Source organism: Falco naumanni, chromosome 5 (genome assembly GCF_017639655.2).
Source record: "Falco naumanni isolate bFalNau1 chromosome 5, bFalNau1.pat, whole genome shotgun sequence".
In the NCBI taxonomy this organism is placed as follows: Eukaryota; Metazoa; Chordata; class Aves; order Falconiformes; family Falconidae; genus Falco; species Falco naumanni.
In genome coordinates, this window is record NC_054058.1 from 69,576,184 (window position 1) to 69,596,942 (window position 20,759).

General features: G+C 42.3%; 1 protein-coding gene across 6 annotated transcripts in view; it reads right to left on the reverse strand.

The window, feature by feature from the left end:
* Positions 1–20,759, reverse strand: part of FRMD4A (FERM domain containing 4A) — a 386,977-nt gene that overhangs the window by 59,484 nt on the left and 306,734 nt on the right. For all 6 annotated transcript variants that reach the window (XM_040594541.1, XM_040594542.1, XM_040594543.1 and 3 more), the window contains 6 exons: positions 20,220–20,276; positions 17,657–17,679; positions 9,469–9,552; positions 2,748–2,813; positions 2,480–2,537; positions 597–683 (listed from right to left, as the gene is read on the reverse strand). In XM_040594541.1, coding sequence (XP_040450475.1) covers positions 597–683; positions 2,480–2,537; positions 2,748–2,813; positions 9,469–9,552; positions 17,657–17,679; positions 20,220–20,276 — 375 coding nt within the window. The remainder of the gene's footprint in view (positions 1–596; positions 684–2,479; positions 2,538–2,747; positions 2,814–9,468; positions 9,553–17,656; positions 17,680–20,219; positions 20,277–20,759) is intronic.

The window sequence follows — 20,759 nt, forward strand, 5'->3', positions numbered from 1 at the left end:
CAATGGGAACAAACTTTTTAATGCTTTTTTTTTAGGCATATGATGACAGTTCTCTTTCACTGCTAGCTGGGCATTTAACTCTTCAGTTAGTAAAATTGTTGCTTATCAAATGTAATGCTGCTTCTGGGAAAACTATGAAATTTGTAATAAATGTAATGTAATAAATGGGAGATTTCCTGTCTCTTCTCCACTCTCTCTTTCAGATCACTTATGGCTTGACAATATGCTATCAGGGGCTGGCTGAACACCCTCAGTACCACCATAGCCAGTGGATGGAAGGCCTCCAGCACCTGAGACGATCAGTTTTTCAGTTCCCATTTATCTCTTATGAACCACACACAAAAGAAGCATAAGTTGCAAGATTAAGCGTTATTCGCTGCCCCCCCCCACCCGCCCTCTCCATACCATGACATTTAATAAATTAAGAGCTACTTTTGCCTGCTAATTCTTTGCAGACATTCAGACAACTTTGGGAGAAAATTAACATCCTTCAAAATCATGTGAATCAATGACAGCATTTGGCATACATCACACCCTCAAACTGAGCTATCACATGCGTGGCAAGCCCAGACCTTGACAGAGAAGTAAACACTTACTTTTCTTGGCTTCACTTTGTCATGGTAGTCATATTGAAAGATCCCCTTGTAGCTAAGTCCTAACCACCAAGGAATTCCCTGCTTGTCCTGGAAGAGAAAACAGAGGGAGCTATATTGAATGGAATGGGGAAATGCTGGAGATTTCCTAGTTGTTATTTAAGGTGAAGATTTGTTTCTAAGCAGTATCTTTGAATGTCATGGGTGTAGTTAAATTTACCCCTGCTGAATTTCCTCATCACAAAGTGCCATGGTGTTTAGGAGAGATCTGTTTCATTTTTGGCCATGACACATAAAACCATTTAAAATGCATCACATATGATCAAGTTACTCAAAATGTGGCCAGGGAAGGTGAGGAGGTTTGACATGGGTCCCTTGTGCAGTCAGTGGTGCATCCTCTTTCTCTTCCCTGTAAATTATTCAGTCTGAACACTCAGTCTGGAGAGGAAGGAGAGTGAATCACCCAGCTGACTTGAATTATGTGGAGGGATTTTAGCATTAATCTTGAAAATGCAGCAGTAATGTGATCTGAGAGCTACCAAGTGATAAGGTCTGACAGGCTCGGACCCAACTGCTTTGTGTCTGAGTGTGCAATAAAATGGCCTTATGGAGTAATGGCTGATATCTGATACCAGCCTCTGCAATTTACTGAACTGGAGTCCTCAATGAAATTACATTTGTTCTGTTAATGTGATAGAGGATGGCAGGGTAAAATGCAACAAAACCAAAACCCCCACATCAGGTAGAAGCAAAACCTATTATGTGCGATATTTGCTGCCTCATTGCTGCTCACTGGTACTTATTGATCATGGGGAATTCACTGGCATAACTCTCAAGTGTTTGCAGGTGTGAACACCCAGCCCGATCCATTAGATCTTCCTTGTAAAACAGTCCAAGAGATTTGGATGCAAAGGGTGCTGGAGGGATCCTGCTCTCTGGTAAAAGAAGAGGCTAATGTTTTTTGCAAAATGCTGTAACACATTAGCAGGAATAGACTAGAAACGCATCTCCTTGAGACAGATACTGTCAGATATCTGTGCTTTTATAGTACCCCATGTGTGCAAGACATTACAGATATATTAAAAACCATAGGATCTCTGCAGAGAGATAATGATGAAATGCATCAAAACTTCAGGGGTGATAAATGAGAGCCTATGCTCCAGGGAGTGTGGATCTAGCTTTATTTATATGTTTATTGATCTCTCTACTTAAAAAAAATAACAATCTTACAGAGCTGGTCAGGCAGGGAAGTAATAATAATATGAGACTGGAAGATTTGGTGATAAATCATTAGACAAAAGAAATGAGGGATTTTGTGAATACCTGCATGAAAACCACATGGGTAGAAGCAAAGAGCTGTTTGAGGAATGGAATGTGTTATCTCTAGAGTGTGGGACAATGATTTGGCATTAAAAATATGTATTGTAGCTGTGTCAACCTACTTATATCTCAAGGGAAGGGAGCTGCAGTCTGCAGGTCATGCCTGGCCCTAGTTAGCTGCTTATGGATCTGCCGGCTGGGAAAAGTCTGACCTCCTGGGACTACAAAAAGTAGTGAGACATCGAGTCTGCCAGCAATGTGGCTGGCTTGTCCCTTTGGTGCTGGTTCACTGGCATCACCAGAGCTTGCTGCTGCTTTTATGCTGAACACCTCCAGCACAATAGGACTGCAAGAGTTTTATCTCCAAGAACACAATTTTCCTCTTTGGACCTGTCTTTACCAAACATTCACTACACAGTTGAAATGTTTATCCTACCACAGGAAGTGAAAAAAGACTTTAGTAGTAGTGTATTGTATTCTGAAAGCAGGATGGTTACTTGTGTCGCTCTCGTTCCCTCTCCAACAACAGTTTAATTCAATGAATGTCCCTTTTTTGTTGCACGTACCTTTACTGCATAATAATGCACTCCATATGTTGGGAGGGATTCTACAATGCTCATGTAACTGCAAAAGAACACATAAAAGAATAACATGTCTGAGAAGCTGACAGGATGATCTCAAAAAAACTGCATTAATAAATAAATAAGGACATAAATACTTCAAAATAAAGCATTAGATGAGATGGGAGGCATAGTTACATACTGTATTTAACAGTCGAGTATAAATATTTTCTGGTAAAAAAAGGTCACAAAAAATCACTCTTATTTCACTTACTTCACAATTGCTTGACCTCTTGTCTGACCATTTAGTTTCTTGTAATGTTCAATGACTCGATCCTCACTGGAAAGGAAGAAATTAGATGCTTTATAAAATGGCAGTAACTTGACTAAATGACTAAAAATCTTGCCAAAAGGTGAAGAGGTACTTCTGTTAGCACAACTACTGAGGGAGTCAAAATATGCCAAGCAAACATGTTAGATGAAGGGATTTGATGGAGCCCAGGGTAAAAAAAGGGGATCCACAGACTGAGAGTAAAAATGGTTTTCTAAAAGTTGGTTTTCTGAAAAAAACTTTTTTTACTCACAAACATGGTATCTCTTTATACAGACTTTTGCCTCTTTGCATTACCTTCCTTATCTACAAATGATGCCCATGATACTACATTGTGTGGCAATCAGATGTGTGTTGGAGCTGCTCAAGCTCTGCTTCACTCTACCTGGTGCAACTTCTTTCCAAGCCCACCATGTTCTCTGAAAGCTAGCAAAGCTTTCAGAAACTGGTGGCCAGTAATAGCCCTAAGTTTACTTAGTAGTCACAGATTACTCCTCACTGCAGCTGCACAAAACCATGTACAGGAGCCCTAGTGGAAGTACTCTGGAGAAACCTCTCCCAGCAACGAGTTAAATTCCTCGTGTACACAGAGGCAATGTCTGTAACAGCAGGTTAAACAGTGGCATGGAATGTTTGCAGGGCACTCAGACTTGGGTCCCTTTACTGTTAAAGTACTGACGTGCCTTTACTTCTCCCCACCTGGCACTGCATAAGCTTCCTGGAGTACCAAAGTGTCTATCTAATGCCATCATGCTGCACATGGTTTAAGGCTAAGCCAATATGAACTGGCATTCCTCCCTCCCTGCATTTCCCAGGTCCAGCTGGGGCCTCTAATAAGGCCTTTAAAGGCAGCCACAGGCTTGTCCACCATGCGGTAATCTTTCCCCAGGCAGAGCTGAAGCTGATTTTATTGCTAGACAGTGTGAAGGAGCACAGCAGTGTGGGGTAGTCTGGTAGGTGACCTCACCACAGCTGTCAGAGATGCCCATGGGGACTTCTGTGGAAAACTGCAAAGTGCTTCACTAGCTCTGCTACCACGACTGTTTGCTCATTGCTCATTGCTGCCTTCCCTGTACGCATCCTTGTGCCAGAGAGATCTGTGTGGAGCAGAATATCTTATAGGAAGAAGTTCCCCTGCCCCTGCTAGGCACAACCTTCATAATGCCCTCAGTGATGTCACAGGTAGAGGCCACACAGAGCCTGCTGTGACATCACACAGAGGATGTTCTGTTCTGTGACATCACAATGAGGACAAACTGCACCGTGACATGACAGACAAGATGTGCTATGCACAGATGGGGCTCGAGGCCTGGCACAGGGGAGGTGAGGACTGTACCAGGACCTCTCTGGTAATGCAGGGAGGAAGGGAGAGGACCAGAAACACCAGTGTGGACAGCACAGAGCAATTCAAGTAGGTCTCTTGGGTTGTCAGCAGAGCCAGGTGTTCCCCCACAAGCCTGTCATTTGTCTGAGAGTAACTGCTTTCCTTACCAAGTGACTTCTCCCACTCATCCTGCACAAAAAAAGGGGCTTTTTTGGGGGGCAAGGAGAAGTAATGTCCCACCAGCAGGTCATAGCAGGTAAGTGTGCTGAGTCAGTAACAAATTACACAGGTAAAGGAATGGTCCAGCTCCCCCATCAAATCACTCAGAATAATTTTAATGCTTAGAAAATTATCTGTAAGCTGTAAATTCAACAGCTATGAAACCATATTACAGCCCACTGATCCAAGCAAGTACCACAGATGTTGTCATGCACAGGAAGGCAGAGCCCGGGTCTCCTGCCATGATTTTCATAAACAGGATTACTTTTGGAGCAATAACTGAATTACATGAGTGTTCAGTACTGGAAGATCTCCAAAAAACATCATTCTTAATAAAAATGATAGACAGAGAGGGCTTACAGCCCTTTGAAATTACCTCTTAAAACTATGATTACATGTGCATGCAATTCCTCTCTGTCTCAGACAGGAACAAACCAGGAATGACTTGTCAGAAAAAAATGGAGTTTCTTCAGTGGAAAACACTCTTAGCTTTGGTTTCCACTCTGTACAGTTTATTGTACAGATCAAACTCTCATATTGATGCCATTCAAGGAAAGGATAAATGTACCTACATGCTGATTACCTAATGTGATTCCAGATGTGCTCTGCCTTCTTACAAATGATTATTATAAAATAATGAATACGTTCCCAGACCATACTCTTTGGGTAGGGAACCCAATTGATGCCTCATTTCTTTCAAAAGGACAGATAAGATGTCAGGGAGCTGTCCTGAACAGTGGGATAAATAACGTTATGTTCTCAATCCATACTAAAAGATGTGGGACAGTCCCAGGTCTACCCAGTTCTCATAAACAAACGCTATGCCTCCACTGCTCTGTTAGGATGCTGATGATCTTCCTTTCCATTGTTTAATGTTTTGAGGTCTACAGATGTTAAGTGCCAGATAAATATCATCCTTGTTTCCTCTTTCTTTTGGACAAAATAAAGCCTGAATTATCAATCAAGCCATGAATAACAGTGGGATCTGCTGCCTTTCACCTTTCTGCAACGCTCGGCTAGTCATGCTCTGGGTAAAGAAACAGATAGTCCAGAGCACAATCAATCAGATTTGTTTCAGATGGATTCCTTGGGAGGAGGTTACTGTGGCTTCTCTCCACTGACAGCAAAGGGAGCTGAGGGCACCCAGCTCAGATGGAGAGGTCTACACTGAAGAAATGTTCATAGTCAGATGAATCCCACCCCAGCTGCATGACAGTCGCTCCTCTATGTTCTTTGAACTTCCTTTTCATTCCCACTGCCCTGTGCAAGAAGGATCATCCAGCACAGAGGTCACTTTCTGCCTCCAGCTCTGGGACAGAGAGGTAAGTCCAACATGTGCCAGGGAAAACAAGCAAAACCATTCATGGGTCAGAAGGAGCATTAGCAGAGCTTAGAAACATTCTCCCCTATCATTTCAGCTGTTCATCTCCGAGTGGCTGCCATGCTGCTATTGACAGCTGGGAGAGTGCTGGGACACTGCCTGGACCACCAGCCGATGTCTCCTCTCCCCCCTGCTCTGGCTTGTTGCTGTGTCAGTGACACAGAAATGCATTCATAATGCGGGGCTGACAGAGGATACTTAAGTAATGTGGAGACAGAGAGGCTGCCGAAACACTACTGTCTGTTTGCCAGCTCATAAAACATTCCCCCAAAGCTGCAAAAATTAATAGATGGATGATATCCTTCAGCAGACAACTCTGATAAAGATCATTAGAACTACCAAGAAATCCCTCTTGTCCCAGCAGCTTACAGAACTTGATGGCAGACAACTTGCAAGCAAACGCAGGGCCAGAGTTTCTCATCATCAGATCCAGATTTTCAAAGGCAATTGTTTCCCCCCTCTCTTCCCAGTACACTGAGCTGCTTTAAACAGCTGTCCACTCGTTGTTCCTTACTGTTCTGTTTCTAACCTGATTTGTTCATTTTGATTATATTCTTGAACTTACTAATCTCTTTATTTGCAGTCATACACTGTTGCGCTGAAACCCGCAGAGCATCACTTGGGCCAAAGGGACCATGAGCAGGATCAGAGCCTCAGGTCTGTGTTATGTTAGAGAAACTATATAGTGATTTTCAGCTGATATTTTCAGAGGTGGATATTCTGGCAACACTGATGCTTTAGGTTGCTAAAAACAAGTTTGCATTCAGAGTCTGTTGGAACCTGGGAGAAGTCTATCTTTTCCCTGGACTGTTGAATTCCCATTCTAGCACCCATTTTTGTGCTGTTGCATCTCCTTGCCTTCTTACTGACAACCTAGTACTGGGCTGGCTTGCTGGTGAGCATCTGAATTGAGAAAAAATGCAACGACAGTGGCTGGAAAGAGGCACTGTGTGTTAACACATTTTCTAAAGGTTCTCTCCAGTCTCTGTGATTAGTTTTGCATCTAAAATAATAAATACTGTCAGTTGCCATGCATGGGCAAGAGAAATTAAAACTCAGGACCCCAGCTCCTGGGCTGTCTGGGAGGACCAGAATCTCAGCTTTCATTTAAAAGGAAAAAACTCCCAACAAAAATCCCCCCCCCCCCCCCCCCCCCCCCAAAAAAAAGCCAACCACAAAAACAAACCCACCAAAACCCCCCTTCTTGCTTCACCAGTAATCAGTGATGCTACGAGATGCTTGAGAACAAGATGTACTTCTGATTCTTCTTGATCTGTAGGCAGCTGGAACCAGCAACTTGATATAAAAATTACAACCTTCAACTCTGTTGTGATGTCTACACATCTCCAAGAAGATGTTACAGGGAAGGGAAAGGCCTGCAGCAAGGATATGCAACCAGGAGACTCCATGAAGGTGAAGTGAGAGGCACCAAACTGTGCTGATTCAGCCCTTGCAGCATCTAGGAATCCAGGACTTATCCCACTGGTCTTACCACATTCAATAGGAGCAACAGGCAATGCTTTTTTATGGTGTGGATGGAATGTTTATTTCGTGCAGATCTATCATAGTATCTTGCTGAAGGGTATCATAGTATTTACTTGATTATCCATTTTATCACCTCGTAGTCCATTTCAGTTGATACAAATAACTAACTAAAGAAATTTACCAATCTCACCTCTGATGTTTGAAATGTTTCTTTCCAGAGTTGGAAATTCACTTGTTACCTTGTTACTGCTTCGGCTAATATCGAAGAACTGCAGCTTAAAACTGATTGCACACAGAAAAGAACAGAATGAAATTTGTACCCAGTATGTAATGTAATCTGCCTGAGATGCAGAAGTGTCAGAAAATACAGTTTTAAAAACCTGCCCTCTTAGATCACTGATGTTTGGTCTGTACTTCAGAGGCTTTTTCTCTGATTCACCAGCAGCCTCTTCTTGAGAGCATTCAGTGTTTCAGAGGGTGTTTATGAAAAAGCCACCATTAAAAAATAACGAACTACTGATGTATAAGAGGTTGCTGAGACCTGGTTACTGAAGTGAAATCACAAGGGAGTCACGGGACCGTAGCCACTGGTTTTATTACCCCACTGGCAACAAGCAGCTTCCCAACCTGCGACCTGTTCTCAGTCACGTGAGAACTCCCATGAAATTAAGTACAGCTGCAGGAAGTGCTGTACCTTGTGTATAACTGTAAATACGTTGTGAGTGTGGGGTTTTTACATGGCTTTTCTTGCTCCAGGTGACTCAACATAGGCCAAACCCAGGGAGAGTGTCTTATGGGCAGAGGCAGTCCCAGACCTCACTGAGGTTTCCGAGCAGAAGTCCTTAACATAGGCATGGTGAGTAACACTTGCCAAGAGTGGGGACAGACAGATCCTGATGGGCAGACGGAGCCTGACAGACACCCTGGGTTGTCACTGCCTTCCTGTGTACAGGCACCATCACAGGTAACTGAAACAAAGGCTATGTGGGCACTTCAATAAGACCTCAGTTCATGTTGCTGCTGAAGGGTCAGGTTTGCCTTTCCCTGTCCATGGCTACTTGTTCCCACCACTCTTCTTGTCATGGCTTTTAACTTGAGCTACCAGTCTATCAGTCAGGCCAGGCCACTGAGCTGGCTGGAAATGTACTGCTTTTCAATGTGTGAATTAGTTTGTGGAAAAAGGAAAGAGATGCTCCAAAGAGGGAGACCATTCTTCTTCCAGTGAAATGACAGCCTACGTTTATAATTTTTCATAAAGATTTGGCTTGGTTCTTAGAAGAAACACCAGGAGACTGTGGTGATGCACAGCTTTTGTGTCAAGTGTTCCTAACCTCAGTCGGGGACCCTGAGTCTCTTCTGAAGCGATTAGCAGACCTGACAGACTGGCTTGGCTATGGCTTGACATGAGGTACAGCTAATTCTGGTATTTAACCATGCTAGGGAAAGTGGATGGCCTTCCTGGCAAAGGGAAGAATTGAGATCACAAACTACAAACTGATTTGTTTTCCCTTGCCATCCTCAGATTACCAAGATGCAGAAATTAAAACAGCAGCAGATAAAGAAGTTCACTCCCACCCTCAGGCTTATAATCTAATGCTTTAAAGGCAAACATGAAAGAGGAACAAGCACAAAATCAAGCGAAAGCATCTCCCCATTAATGAACAGTCTTTTCCCCAATTTTTTCCTATTTGCACAGATAAAAGGAATAGTCAGGGTGGCACAAAGAATCTATGTGTGGGGCATACAAAATTTAATTGTGACCCTGCTCCTACCCTGAATTTAATTTTCAGTGCAATAAAGACAGAGCTCCCAAGCCTCCACCTCCAAACATTACCTAGTTTGTATAAAAGGAGAAATACATCCCTTTTAGTTCAGCTATGCCATACAGAGAGGACTTGCAAGATGAAGCTCAATCTCTCAAAAATAACACAGAGAAAAATAACACAGAGAAAAAATAACACAGATGCAAAGTGCTGGGAAAGGAAATGGCACATTAGGCCTCCTGATTTCATCAGGACACTTGCACGTTTACAGTGAATTTTCTGGCCAGACATTACTGCAGCCATTTGGCAGACAGGGAAACTGAGGCCCAGGGTGGTAGCTCTGCTTGTGCTGAATCATGCAATGAGTCAGTGGCAGACCCAGAGTGAGAAGGCAGGAATCCCTGCATCCCAGTTCCACTCTCAGACCACTTATTGCCAGAGTCAGGTCCTGCATAAGACACTGTGAAGTTACTCAGCAGAATGATACATTACCAGTAAGCGAGGGAAGGATGCTCCTTCAGCGCTGGTGTTGGAAGGGCTGGCAGCTTCTTTAATTCATTCCTTACAACTTCATTGCTGAAAGAGAGTTCAAAAGGAGGATCAGGCTACAAGAAAACCACCACAATATTTGATATGACCTGACCTAGCTGGCAGGCTGCTATGGCTCTACATCTGTTCCTCCTTAACAAAAGGCACTGGGGTTTCCTTTTTCTTCTCTCTTTATTTATTTTATGGCAGCCCAGTTAACATTTTCCCTCTATTATCAAAATTGGAGAGAAGCTCTTCCAGATGGTTATGTTGAAGCACTTCCTACCAGTGACTGGACACAAAAGCCACCATGTCATATTTCATTGAGCAGTGTCCCACAGACATGTTCATATACAGAAAAAAGCAAGGGGAAGAGAAGGAAGTGATGCTTTCAGCTGCAATAAAGCATCTTTATCTAAATGCCTTACAACCTGCTGAAAAAAATAATGATGTGCTTCCTTATCAACACAAGGTGTTCTTAGCCTCATGGCCCAGCGACCTGGCCTTTGCACAAAATCTTCATTGATAAAGACTCCAGCTTGAATTTGTGTCCTGAGACACAAACCCCTCCGTGGGACCAGGCGCAATCACTTCGCTAACATGCTTCTCCCTGCAACCTCTAGTGGCCGCACCGGCCGGCTGGAGCAGCATCACTACACAGGGCAGGGAGAGAGAGCTCATGAGATGGGAGGCAGATTCTCACAGGTGAAATGAAACCACGGGATTTTCTCCTACAAACCCCAAATGCCTCCCTTCTCACTTTTAAACACACAAGGAATTGTGTGTGCATGAAAAAAAAAAAAACAAAAACGCTCAAAGGCTTGGGATGGAAGGCGGTGTTGCTGTTACTTTCAAAACTGTAGAAATACACAGCCAAGAGGGTCAGACAGGACACTGACGAATGCCAAAGAATTAATGTTTATTTGCTCAGTTTCTAATAGCAATATTGTACCCTGTCCTTTATCCTGCCAAAAAGCGTGGCTGTCCTGGAGCTGTGGAAAGTGGTAGTACCTCTTCCAGAGCTCCAGATTTCCCAGCTCACTGGCTTCCCCAGCAGCAGGGCCATTAACCAGACAGACATGTAGTCTTGGCATTCCCAGCTGTAGACCAGCCATCCCAACATCTGCTAAAGTCCCTGGGGGTCCTTGGATGTTCCAGGTCACCCTGAATTTTGTTTTTGTCTCTGGAACAGTCTGTATGGTGGTTTGTGGAGACGTGATATTGCTTCAGATATAAAAATCTTCCCGCAGTATTTTTACATTTGCACATCCCAGCAGAGGCTCTGCCTGAGACCTAGGTGGGTTTGTCTTTGTTGGAGTTTGCAGGTTAATTGCTAGGTTGGGCCACTGGGTAAACCACTAACATAAATCCTGGAGCAGGTATTTTGGGTATGCCTACAAGCATTTATTATCATGCTAGTTCCCTGACAATCCAATTAAGTAGTTTTAAAACAGGACCACCAGCTCTAGTTAAGACAAATCTATGACAGAGATGCCTAAACCTCAATTAGTTTCAAGTTTTGCAGACTGAAGATGTGTAGAATAGTACTTAGAAGGAATGACTAAGGCAACCATTTCCACGCTAAGCACATAGAAAACCACTCAGTAGCACCTCATATGCCAAATCAAATGACTCTTGACAAACAGTGTTTAAAAACTCACTTCTGCCTGAATCCCATGGTCATTTGACTGTCAGATAGATCTTCCTTTGTAAGTGCAAATGCTCAAAAACTATTCAGATTTTTTCTTCCATAGCAGGTAAATACCTGCACAAGTCTGAACAAGAAGCTGCTCTGTTCCATGTTATCTGCTGATCTGGCTGCTCTGTTCTGTGACTGACAGCCTAGAAAACAAGCTGTTGCTGTTTAGAGAGTTTACTGGGTCTGCCCAGAGACGTCTCCTCCACAGCACGTGCATACTCAGCTCTTACTAAGTTTTTTGACATTTTGAAACTGGGAACAAAAAACCAGAACCCAGCACAATCAGAGCACAAGCAGCAGTCGCTGCCCCTAAGTGAAGATTTTTTTGAGGCTAGCTCCTTATTGAAGGAAGTTGAGAAATTTCCAAAACTTTTCTGGGAAAACAGAGAGTAATTTCTAAACAGACACATTCTGAGCCCAGAAAACTGCCAATTAGGGCAAGATTAGTGGTGACTATCTTTGAGAGTCTGGGAAAAGCCTGAATCAGTAATGGCTCCCATAAAGGAAAGGGCTAGCACCAGTCAGTTCCGTCTTTTCTGTTACTGAGGAGCAGAGGTAGCTTGCACTGTGATAAAAACTCTTTTAAGAATCAGAGAAAAAGGCACTCTGAGTGATGTTATTGGATGACATTAGCATTTCTGCTGAGTACCTAGAAAATATCATTAAGGTAGTGCCTCACAACTTCAAAGCATCAAATTTATTTCAGGTAATCACTTCCAGGAACAAAAAGGCATTTCATTCCATGGTCCATATATTAACTAAGTCTTCTGGCAAAAGACTCATCTCAAGACAAATGAATTTAGACTCCCAAAAGGATGTCAAATCAAGAAAAAGGAAAAAAATTAATGACTTGGGTTGCATTTGAACTAGTGACCATGAGATCGCTTTCCTCTTGGCTCCTTTTAGAACACCAAACCTCTTAATTTTTAAAACGTTTCCAGCAGGATCACAAGTGGTTTTGTACTTACTGCCTTTCCCGCACTTTCTAGTGAAATACCTCAGTGTGTTTATTTTATTACTGCATTTAGAAAGTGTTTGTTTAATCTGGTCACTTGTGCTGCATTTATTTTGTATTTCAAAGTGTCCAACCTGCAGGGCTGTTATATATGGAAGGGTCCTTTTGATACAGATTTATTAATACACAGGGGAAATGCTCCAAACACACTTCCTCTGTGTCCTCTAGATCCCTTTATTCCTGCACTGTAGTGGAAATTATAATAATTTAAAATACTGAGTAGCAATATGAAAACTGAACTGGAAAAGCCATCTGCATGGGTTTCTGAAACCTGGTTAGACATCCAGAAATAAAGTTGACCGACTGGAGGATGGATGTAGAAAACAGAACTCCTGAGTTCTGGTTCTGCCTGTTTTAATGAGTCTTTGCCAAATAAATTAGTCACCACATCTCAGTATTTCTATTTACACATGGGGGTAAAAGGCCTACCTAGCTACTTCATAAGCATTTTGTGAAAAACAAATCTTTGCAAACTGGTTGGATTATTTTGAGCAAGATTATATATGCAGTTGCCTCAGAAAATCCCTACATTCTCCAGTATGTGTAATAACAATGACCAACAACAAAACAAAACTGCAGGTTAGAGTTACTAACTCTTCTCAGCATGGTAATTCATTCTGTTGAATGAGAGAGGAAATGCAGAGTCTGAGATTCTTGGATTAAATGGTACCATTGGAAGTACAGTGTTTAAGATCTTCTCCATAAGGTTGCAAGAATGCAGCCTGGGCTTCGTAACCCCTTCCTACAATCTACTTGGTTAAATGCCTCTTGGTTACACAGAAAGAAAAGTAAGCCTGAAAATATGTTAGATTACGATCTGCCCAAATGTTGAAATTATTGTGAAATTCTGCTTAACAGGAAACTGTCCATTTGTTTTCTTCCCTTGTTATTCTTTCATATTTTGCTGGGAAATACTTGGAGTTCACTGGAAATATCTCATATTGCTAAACTGGAAGAAATCTAGCAATGAGAACCTGTCTGAAGAACTAGCTGCAGTGGTTCAGGATTTTTTTTTTACTTAGGGTTTTCTCTTTCGCCTGCCCAAACTGAGGACAAATGATCACTATATGGTATTTCCAGCTGCTTTGACACAGATGCTGTGTAAGGCTGAAGAGCTGGATTCTGAACATTTAAAACCAAAGTTAGTGAGTTTCCCAAAGATTTTGGTCAATGCCAGACTGGACTCTAAATCTGATAGGATTAATGTAGGGGAAAAATCTCAACTATCTTAACAATATGCTGTGCTCCCTCCAATATTAGCCAGGGCACCCTGGTTCCTTCCTCTCTGTAGGCCTAAAGAGAGTCACACCTGTAGTATTTGTGTTCATCTGAGGAACTGAAACTTGTCCTGCCTGTGCTATGCCAACTAAGTGTGACTCAGCTCCCAACTAGAAACAAGATTAGCTTGAGCTAATGACCTTTACATCTGTCTGCAGGATAGTAGTTTAGGAGCTTTATACATGTGATTATGTACCTTTGAAGTAAATTTTTTGCAGCTAATATCAAAAAGCACAGATGCAATCTTAAGTGTCCTGTTCAGCCTGAGAATCAGCTGAACAGGAATACTCAATTGTTCTAAATTCAGTGTATGTCCCAGCCTAAATGTAAACCTTTTTCAGTCTTGTCAGCAGAAGCATTTAAGGATTCTCTTAAATGACATGAGAACCACTCTCCTTTAATGCAGAGGACTAGGAACTTCTTAAGGAGAATAAATTTTTATTTTAATTCTAACTGCCTAAATCTGTATCAGCTAAGAGATGTGCCCTTTGTACAACTCTGCCTGCAAAATACTGAGTTGGACCAGTCCACTTAACAGCAAACACCGAGAAATAGATCTTAGTTGATCTAAATGGGTACAGGAGCTCAGGGTTTCTGATGGGCTTGGTTTTGAAATGAAACATACATTAGAAATGGCTTAGTCAAATTGCTCTCTGTAAGTGTTAAACTGATCTGTCAGGGCTGTAGAGGCATCTTAGTTCAAGACAGTTAAGTATGACCTGGGCTATGTGCTCTCCAGGCTTACCAGACACTGCGCAGTCATTGTGATGCCCAAGTTAGGTGGTACCCCAAGGTGGCAAGAATCAGTAATAAGAGACTCATGCATGATGATGCCCTACCAAAACATGCAGAATATGTTTGAAAAGGCACATAATCCCCTTTTGGGGAAAGGAGAGTACTATGAGCACAGTCATTATTCTGAGGCATGGGTTGATCTCCTTAAAAGCAGCAGTGGGAGCTGCTGTCATTATAGATGCATCAGTTCACAGAGGTAGAAAACTGACTGCTAGAGTTTGTAAGATCAGTTTTTTGAGCTTCCATGATGCCCAAAAAGCAGACTTGCAGCTGCATTCAGAAGTCCTGAACCAGCTCCCTGTTATCCACCACCTGGGTGCAGTGGGATTTGGAGGTAATCACACTCTGGCCACCATGGGCAGGTGCCAAGCCACAGCTGAAATCGTGACAATTTGGCATTGGCTATCCCAGCACCTGAGCTGATTGGCAGTGACTCATAGGAAGGCTCCCATGGGGATCAGCAATTCTCCCATCACTACAAATGAGCCAATACTTATGTGCTTTTCTGGATCCAGGCCAAAGAGATCCTGGATCTCTTTGTAGTCTCACAGGCTATAAATCTGATGGTGGCAGTAGGCAAGACAGGTGTGGGAAATCTGCAGTCTGCAAGCATACAACCCTTTAGAATCAACTTATTTCTTCAAAAATAAAGCAGGAGTTCAAGAGTTCAGCCTTCACGCAATGTACGCTGCCATGCACAACACATTATCTGTAAATCTCAGCAGCAAGACATTCACAACTGCAGAGCTTCTCTGTTTCAAAGGGTAGCCACTTCTATTTTAAACAGCATTTCAGCATCAACTAACTTCAAACACTGAAGCTAACTTCAGGCCTAAGAAAAGTCAGAACATTTGTCTCCATCTGGCCTCAGGCTTGATTTGACTTCCAGATTTTACACTGCTGATATGAATTACCACAAATCTCAGCAGGCAAAATCTTGACCACAATGACCTCATGTTGACTTCAGTAGCACCTGGATCTCACCCAGCACATAAACCCACGTCAGTGCACATTAGAGGGGAGCTGCTGGACAAACATCCCTGGAGATGCTAAGTATTCTTTTAGACCATAGAGGGTCAGGGTAGCATTTTTCTACCTTCCTCTAAGGACAGGCTTTACACTCCACAAATATGGCAGATTGCTTTGCCATCAAAGCTCATTTATAAATTAAGTTCCCTGGCAGTGTCAGCAAGTTGTTATTAGGACACCACTTCTCTGCCTGACTTGGATGTAAGGATTCCCCCTTCCACTCCAAACCATTGTGATCATCAGGCGAAAAGGACTACGAGCTAACTGTCTTAATGGGGGTGGTGATGACTGCCACACTGATGGGGAGGAAGCAGTTAACACCATGTGTCGAGGCATCTTCTGTGCTCTCAGAGAAGATTCCTCATTTCTCTGTGGCCTGGAGAAATGCACTGTGATAAACTCAACCATTCCTTTTACAAGAGACATCAAACAGCTTTTAGCAGATTGATGCTTTCCACTGGCTGTTTCCACTTCTGGTCTGGAAACTGATACATGAAGATAAAATGCTTTCAGTCCTATTACTCCAAGCCATCTGATTCCTTTCTGTTCTGTGTTTCATACTCTGAATGTACACTTTCTGGTCACAAAATCATAGCATTGTTTAGGTTGGAAAAGACCTTTAAGACTATCGAGTCCAACTGTTAATCCAGCACTGCCAAGTTCACCACTAAACCATGTCCCTAAGGGCCACATCTACAGGCCTTTTAAATACCTCCAGAGATGGTGACTCAACCTCTTCCCTGGGCAGCCTGTTTCAATGCCTGACAACCCTTTCAGTGAAGAATTTTTTCTTCATATCCAATCTAAACCTTCCCTGGAACAGCTTGAGGCCATTTGCTCTTGTCCTGTCGCTTGTTACTTGGGAGAAGAGACCAACATCCACCTTGGTACAACCTCCTCTCGGGTAGTTGTAGAGAGCAATAAGGTCTCCCCTGAGCCTATTTTTTTCCAGGCTAAAGAACCCCAGTTCTCTCAGCCACTCCTCAAGATATTCTGAGAAACATTAAAGATTGTTCTTCACAGCAAAACCAGTGGAAGATGTGGTTTATCACAGGTTTGAATGGCAAAACTCTGCTTAGTCCAGCTCTTCTGGGTTAAGTACTTGGCAGTGCATTGGAAAGTAGACTGAAAAGTGAAAGACCCACATGCACTCCAGCACCCCCTAAATAAATACTGCTGATAGCTGAGCTATTCTGAATTGGGTGGAACTGAAAAATGCAGCAAGACTGGGCTTGTGTTCCTGTGGTCAGATGCATGTCAGGATTTTGCAAGTTTATAAGGTTTTGAGAAATGATAAGGCAGAACTTAAATTTCCTTTTAGCGAGGGTTACCTTATGTCATCTCAGATTCCACAATGGACAGGTAATATCTGCAATACATTGTTCTTTTTCACCAATTTGTCTTGATTTTAGCTGGCTAGAAGTCCCAGTCCACCAGACGGTGGAATCTGCCTGTTTTTCACAGCCTCCTCTGAGAGCATAGGGTTATCATTACAGTCTTCTCTCAGTGTATCTCAATGCTGACAAAATTAAGACAGCTCTTTAGACTCGCCCGGCAATTCAACCTCACTGCCCATTCACACCTTGTTTTCTTCTCTGAAATTAACTTCAACGGGTATTGTGGTCCTCCAGATGAACTCACCACATTCAGGTCAGCAAAAGTGATATATGAAGTATGTGAAATTGTAGCATACACTATTGTCCTGAACTTCAGTTGAAGAACTTTCATGTTTCTCACATGAGGCATCAAACAGCTACCTGACCTTTGGTTGCTACTAATGTGTAACTGACAGATTTACAGATGACTGTCAACATAAATGAAAATTCTTGGGCATTGCATTAACAATCTTCTGAAACACCAAGCACAGTCACCTCTTTGCATTTCTTACTGCAAGTCTAAAGATTTGGCTCAAAGGACAGTGGAAGTTCAACAAAACTAATTATCTAAATTGTGATTTTGAGAACTCCGTCCAAATTCAAGCTGAAATACCAATCAGTGAAGGAATTGTAATGTTGCCTCTGGCTGGACCTGTGATATATCAATGACTGTAGAGTCATTTCCTTAGTAATTTCCTTCCAAAGACTAGTCTATTTCCTGAACTTCATGGGCATATGAAGAGATTTGTCAACAACAAAGTCACAAACAATGCTGTTTGCAAGGCATGCTCTGGTCAAGGGCTGTGTTTTGTGAAGAAATGATTTCAGGAAACACTATGTCTATGTTAGCAATGCATTCCTATCGCTACACAGCTACAACTGAGTCGCATCACTCACACAGTGATTTTACCAGATTCATTCTCACAGCACACAATGGCAAAAACTTTTAAGTTCACCTACCTTGAAAAATCTCCCTTTGCCTCCTGTAAAATGAGTAAGAAAAAATAAAAATATATCATTAACATAGAAAAAATGTAAGAAATGGCTGTTCAAGATTTTCCACTTGCAAAATTCATTTAGCAGCAATTTCCTGTTGTAATTGATTCCTCATGTATTTTTTGGAGCTAGTATTTAATGTCAAGTGCCATGATACATGCAGTGAGCTGGGCAGATTAACAAATAAAAGTTTGTTACAAACAAAAGCAAAAACCCCTGTATTTGCCTAATACAGGGCTAGATGACTCCTCATTCTGCTAGTGGATACCCAAGAAGCTGCAGGAATTAATGCTAGTAAATAAGTAATTTTTTGCATTGATGTGGATGCTACATTACTAGATCTCTGAAGTCTTAATGACTTTGCAGTGTCTGAGACTGCAACTTCCCTGACTTGTATTTTTACAAGTATTCTATGTATTTTATAGTAACTAGACTTTCAAAAAGCTAGTTTACTGTCAGCTTTCAAGAGGATGCAAGACACAGGTTTCTCTAACTCCTTGCTGGGTGTTTGGGGGAGTTTTTAGCTCCCTTAATTATATATGTAGATATTTCTATTGATTATCATCACAGCCTGATGTTAAAGAGCTGGGTAATGTTCCACTCCAGTAGTTAGAATAGTACCTGAGTCTTACAGTTCATCTGGCAAACCCTCAAGATCTGGTGAGTCCCCTCCTCAATAGCTGTAGTAAGCATTTTGCGTTTTCCATAGGCAATATGCATTTCATATGATGCATGCTAAAGCACCTCATTTGCCATCAGCTACGCAGAAAGCACAGTGCAAGAATGTAATTTGGGCAGTAAGGGAGTTTCCACTGCCAAGAGGACTGGGTTTTGCATCCAGGTCTTTTGTCTTTATATCCATCCATCCACCCGCAAAACCTGTCAGCTTGCATCCAGTGGTGTTTCAGTCCTGAGGCTGGGGTAAAGTTCAGAGCTTTGATGGTACTTCAATTTGTTCTGGTAACACAACAATTTGAAATAAGGCCACAGACTAAATCACTTGAGTTCTGACAGTCCTTTACTATCTTCCTATTTCCCTCTGAGTGGCCTGAAGGGCAGACAAGCTCTCCTCTGGTTCATAGGAAGGAGTCCCTAAACATTTCATGATTATAGTTCAACACAGCAAAACCCAAAGAATATGGCCTGGCCTGCGCAGAGATGAGCATACCAAATTTAAAAAACGATTTTGTAAGGTAGATTCTCCATACTTCGGTTCTTTGACCTAAATGCTGCAGTAAGAAGTAGAACAAAATGCAGTATGATCTTGCTTGTTTTGCTTGGATCCTGTCACAAACATGGGCTGTAGTAATTTCTGGTTACAGACATTGAGGTGTGGCTTGTTTTGACTGTTTTCATGAAGTTACACGTCAAACTACTACAGGAATACACGTAACATCCTGTGTTTGTGATGAGAAACAAACGCAGCAACGAGGATTACAGTGGCAGATCTGGATCTGGCTGTATAATTACCAAGCACTCAAGTTATTCATTAGGATGAGCAGACAATAGATTCATAACCCTATTGCTGCTTCTCACAATGAGCCTGTTCTTTGATGTGTATTCCCCCAACAGCCCATATGTGATTTCTATAATGTGCTTTTAATTGAGTCCCCCATCCTGACTCTATCACTCTATTTTTGTTACATAAAATGATTTTAATGAAGATTCAAATCCCTATGCATTAATTGCTTTTTTAACATAGCAAGTGCTATAGAAATGCAATGCATTGTTATTTATTAGAGCAGTCTGATGAGATGGCTCGTCTGCTCACATGGTTCCTCATAGCTTCATGGCTGATGGGAAAAAAAAAATGAAACTACACTACATGAAAGGGAAACAAGGATCATCTGGCAGTTATTTCTGATCTGCTGCTACAGTCATGCTCTTAAAGAGAGGTGTTTCACAAAACCCACCTCCACCACCCTGAAAAGAATCCTCTTTGGGAACCAGAGATTTACCAAACTCTGCTGGTAATTTGCTCTCTGACCCCTTCCCTCTTCCTGTAGAGCAGGACTTTCAAATTAATTTTTTTTTTTTTTTTCTGGAGAAGTGTTTTAGAAAACCTTTAAGCCATTCTGCCCATGGTGGAGAACAGACATTTGCATATGTAGAAGCTTATGGATATTATCAGGGGCCCAAGCTCCACTGGGAAAACAAATGCAAGCCAAGTCACTGAAGAAGAACCCATTGCATATGGATTTTACCTAGGAAATCACATTCATCACTTAGACTTTCTCTGGCTTTAAATCATACCCGAGGGTCTTGGATATCTGTATTGGTTGAAACATGATAAACATTTACACATAAAAAATGTTGGGCTGTGGAATCTGCTCTGTGCGTGGAGAGGTCTGGTTTGAGAGCCCTCTGCACCTATTTTGCATTGGTGTAACTGATGAAAACAGTAAAGACATTTTTCTGCTGCAACTGGGGGTCCGCCTACGCTTCCATACAACCATTTTGGATTTGGCAAATCAGAAGATTTAATGCAACACAAGGAAGTGTAAAGTAAGAGAAGAAGGGTGCTTACCTGCAAGATGTATGCAGCCAGTTCAAACACCACTTCACTGTCAACCTCAATGAGTTCCTTGAAAGGTGAAGAAAACAAGAAAGAAAAAGAGTTGAGCCTGAGCTCCTGCAAGAAGGACTTGCATCTCCTCCTGGCTACCACACGGTGAAGCATGCTTTGCCAGTTTTCTCCCCTGGCTAGGCTTCAAAGCATTCCCTGTGCTTCTGGAGACCAAAGTGAGGGAGAACCTGCCCAGTCAGATGTGGAGAAAGCCAAATATTCGGTGTAATGGCTTGGTAAATGAAGCATAACTGGATGTGCCATGAAGGGATTCCTGGGGAGGAGGGGGGAAAAGACAGGCGGAAGGGAGAGGATCACAGTAATTTTTATTTTCTTCTGTGTTTTACTGAAAGGTAGTCTGGAAAATACATTTTTTTCCCTCCCAAATGTCACCTGTGCTTCAGGGGAACACACCTTGTCCTTGGCTCACAGAAGCAAGGAAATGAAAAAAACTGTTTTCACTGAGGTTGTGTCAAAGCTCTTGCAGAACTCCTCTGGCCC